Source organism: Neolamprologus brichardi, chromosome 3, assembly GCF_056152115.1.
Source record: "Neolamprologus brichardi isolate AB-2024 chromosome 3, ASM5615211v1, whole genome shotgun sequence".
NCBI lineage: Eukaryota > Metazoa > Chordata > Actinopteri > Cichliformes > Cichlidae > Neolamprologus > Neolamprologus brichardi.
In genome coordinates this window covers 15,019,353-15,022,955 of record NC_142106.1, presented here as the reverse complement: position 1 = coordinate 15,022,955, position 3,603 = coordinate 15,019,353, and the positions used below count along the sequence as shown (strand labels likewise).

The 3,603-nt window shown below is 40.0% G+C and overlaps 1 protein-coding gene across 2 annotated transcripts; it reads right to left on the bottom strand.

Moving 5' to 3' along the window:
• Positions 1-334: 334 nt before the first annotated feature.
• On the bottom strand, positions 335-2,386 carry LOC102797031 (low affinity immunoglobulin gamma Fc region receptor II-like). Of its 2 annotated transcripts, none has more exons than XM_087838795.1 (6): positions 2,356-2,386; positions 2,052-2,087; positions 1,102-1,362; positions 777-1,022; positions 543-719; positions 335-438 (listed from the first exon to the last, which is right to left on the bottom strand). In XM_087838795.1, the coding sequence occupies exons 1-6, from the start codon at positions 2,384-2,386 to the stop codon at positions 335-337; spliced, it is 855 nt and encodes a 284-aa protein (XP_087694921.1). The 2 variants fall into 2 exon arrangements, with proteins under 2 accessions (XP_087694921.1, XP_087694922.1); XM_087838796.1 differs by having other exon boundaries at positions 543-701.
• Between the last annotated feature and the right edge of the window lie 1,217 nt (positions 2,387-3,603).

Genomic DNA, 3,603 nt, shown 5'->3' with positions numbered 1-3,603 from the left:
CCTTTCCCAGTCAAGTCTGTCCCGTATTTAGCAAGTGAAAATAGGATAAAATAAACAATAAAAGGTGAATCAAATAGACCGATACGACAAGGCTGGGATGGTCCATTTGGTAAAGTAAATCCGTTGGGCATCTTTCTTTGCCTTTAGACAATAATTCTGATGGCAAAAGAACCAAACGGGACAGGCAAAAAAAAAAAAAGGATCAATTTATTTGTTTAGCTAGATGAAAATATCCCGAGATGAACATCAGAGCCCGTTTAATCAAATGATCTCTATGCCAGTGGTGAAGAGGACAAAGTTAGTGAGGACCACAGAGACACAACAGAAGTTTGTTTCAGAAACGATGCTCTGTGGTGACATCAGTAATTACATCCTCATGTTCATCATCGAATCCCTGCTCAGGATGAGTGGGCGGGATTGAGACGGAAAGTTTGTTCCCTGCACAAACAAAATATGAAAATGTATCAGATGTGAGACAATGAAGAGTTCAGATGAAAAGAATATAATCATCAGCATATTAAGGGATTGATTCAGAGTGTTACCTTTGGCTCTGTGTCGATGTAAAGACATCATGAGGAGAGTGGAGATGATGTATGGGCAGAACACCACCAGATGGAGGACCACTCTGAATGCAAGCTGAAGGGAGCTGCAGTCAGGGGGTAGTGCTGAGGTGGTGGATGGAGGTGTGGTTGTATGTTTTTCTGCAGAGAGAATCCCACCTGTTCAGGTGAATATGTGGATGAAATAAAAGGTGAAATCAGAGTGAAGCTCCTCACCTGTGACAGTGATCCAGCTGGATGGAGACTCTCCATGACCGCTGATGTCACACTTGTAGAGGCCTTCATCAGACCTGGAAACATGCTGGATGGTCATGTGACCTCTAGCCTCATTCCCAATGAAGATACCATCTTTGAAGAAAGCAGCTGGGAGGTTGGAGGGAGTGGTCTTTGTTTTACAGAGCAGAGTGACGTCATCTCCCTCCATCACAGGGAGGACAGGACTCTGCAGGATCACTGATCCACCTCAACACAGAGACAAACTACAGCATTTCATCCATTTACACACAGCTTCATCAACACTAACTCCACACACTCAGCTTACCAGTGACTGTCAGGTTAACCATGTTACTGATGGGACCCTCTCTGGACTCACACCAGTAAACTCCACTGTCAGATGGGAAAACAGTGATGTTACATGAAGAACCAGCTGGTTTTCCCCACCCATCTCCACACTGAGTCCTCTGTTGTTTGCTTGTGTTTCTCCTCAGAGTCCATCCAGCAGAGCTGTCGTCCTCCTCACAGCTCAGAGACACAAAGTCTCCTTTAAAGACCTGAGAGCTGCTGGGACTCACAGTCAGACGAGCTGTGAGGAATTTAGTGTATTTTAACTAAAATTAATTGACCTGCTGACTTTTACAGTTCATTAATGGGATAAGAGGAAGACATTACCATAAGCATACATTAAGGTATTTACGTTGCATTTGTATCTAATTAGTAATTTATTCTTAAGAACACTACTGCAAACAACCAACACCATATAGATAACAATCAAAGGAATATTTCAGGGTTTTTTTAAAGCATCACATTTATTTAACTTCACCTCAGCTTATCAAAAGTCACAACAAAAATCACAGCGTGATCTCCATGTCTGCATAAGTCTACACTAACATGTCATCATCTATGTTTTTACATCATGATTTTATGCTGACAGTTGCAACACAACATATCTCTGTGTGTAAAGGCAGTAAATAGGCTTTTTAAATAATGAACTGTTAGTCTCACAGCCTTCGTGAAATGTTCATTAAATTAATAATCTGTCAGGTTAGTTCGTCTTTTTTATCTGTAAAAATGGATGAATAAATACAGAAATGAGAAAAAAAATGTGACTCTCATTGTATTGATATTTCATAACTGTCAGATTACAGATGCATGAAGTAGTCGAGGACTAAATTCAAACACATTGTGGTCCTGATTCATCATTGGCTGCAGTAACAACTAACAATGTTAATGACTTTAAACTGCGTGACAGCGCCATATGATGAACTTACTGACCTTGGTTTGTGTTGAGGCTCAGCAGTGAGATCAGAACTAAAGAGAAATGAGTGTCAGGTTAGTTCAGAGTTTGTGGTGTTTAATGAAGTGATCAGAGAGCAGAGCAGACACAACATCTTTGTGTGATTGTAAGAAAATAATGAAGCAGAATCAGAGCAGGAAGGAGGAAGACTGTTGAATTCAAACATGTGAAGAAGATTCATATTACAGACAAACATCACTGAAAACAAACTACAGAGTTTTTTATGAGCTTTTTAAAGATTTCATCATCTGAATCTTCCAGAAATACAGAGAGTGAACTTACAGAGCAGCCACAACAGAGATGTTTCCTCCATTTAAATCCTCAAACTTTATGTTAGATGAAGTTGATCCTTTTCTTCAGGACGATGGAGGAGTTTTCTTTGAAGCTGTCAGAGACGAGGACGATGTTAAACACAAAGTTTGATCTTCTTGTTAGTGACAGCAGGTCAGCTGAGACGTGTTGCTGCTTTTCTATTCTGATGTCAGAGAGACATACACTGTGTGGCTGTGACTGCACCTTACATCACCAACAACACACTGACTTTAGTTCAGCTCAAGCATCATAAACTGGCTTCAGTGCAACTAAAACCTGCACGAGTCTAAAACAAGAAGCAATGAACCAATCATCACATCTGCTTTAACATGTGCAGTCTGAGTCCTAATGTAACAATAATGTTCACATGATCTCAGATCTAAAAATGGTGTCTGCTCCCTGACATCAATCCTAAGAAGTAACTGAGATCAGCAGCAGTTTGACAGCCAGTAAACGCGTCTCTCTGCTTCTTCTTCTTTCTGCAGCATTACATGTCACAGGGTCAGTCTGCTTTTCTCTGCCAGGAAGCACTTTTATATGAGAGCTAAACCCACAAACACAACCATGTGGTCCTAATAAACACTGACAGAAAACCATCTTTGTTCTTATTGACTGCTCCAGCTGGCTCAAACACTGAAGAACTAAACAGAACATGAGCTGATGTTTATACCTGAAGTGTAAATGACAAATTTCTTTTCTATAAATTCAGTTTTAACTGCAATTGGGTGTTGAATAAAAATATTCTATTGCACAGATATATCCTTATGTGTAGATGTTTAATTTAGAAAAACAGGTGACATCATGTCAGAAAATCAGGTTTGGTGATGCAACAGGGAGAGGATTTATTTTCTTTTTTAAATAAATGTGTCCCACAGTCTCCTGGAAGAGTGAGTCAGGTTTACAGTGTGACAGAAGAAGGTTACTGACCTTGGTTTGTGGTGCAGCTCAACAGTGAGATCAGAACTACAGAGAAATTAAACTCAGGTTAGTTCAGAGTTCTGAAACGTTTCCTCGTGCTGCTCGCTGATATCAGACAAAGACTGAGTTCAGTTCACTCTCATACAGAGTAAAACCCTCCTCTTCCTCCTCCCCTGTGACTGGGTGCCAGCGTTGTGGTTTTCTCTCTGAACTTCATGCAAAAGTTAAATTATTTGGAGGAAATAAAGCAGAAATACAAAATTTTAAATGAAAAAATTGAACCAGAACATGAAGTAAAGA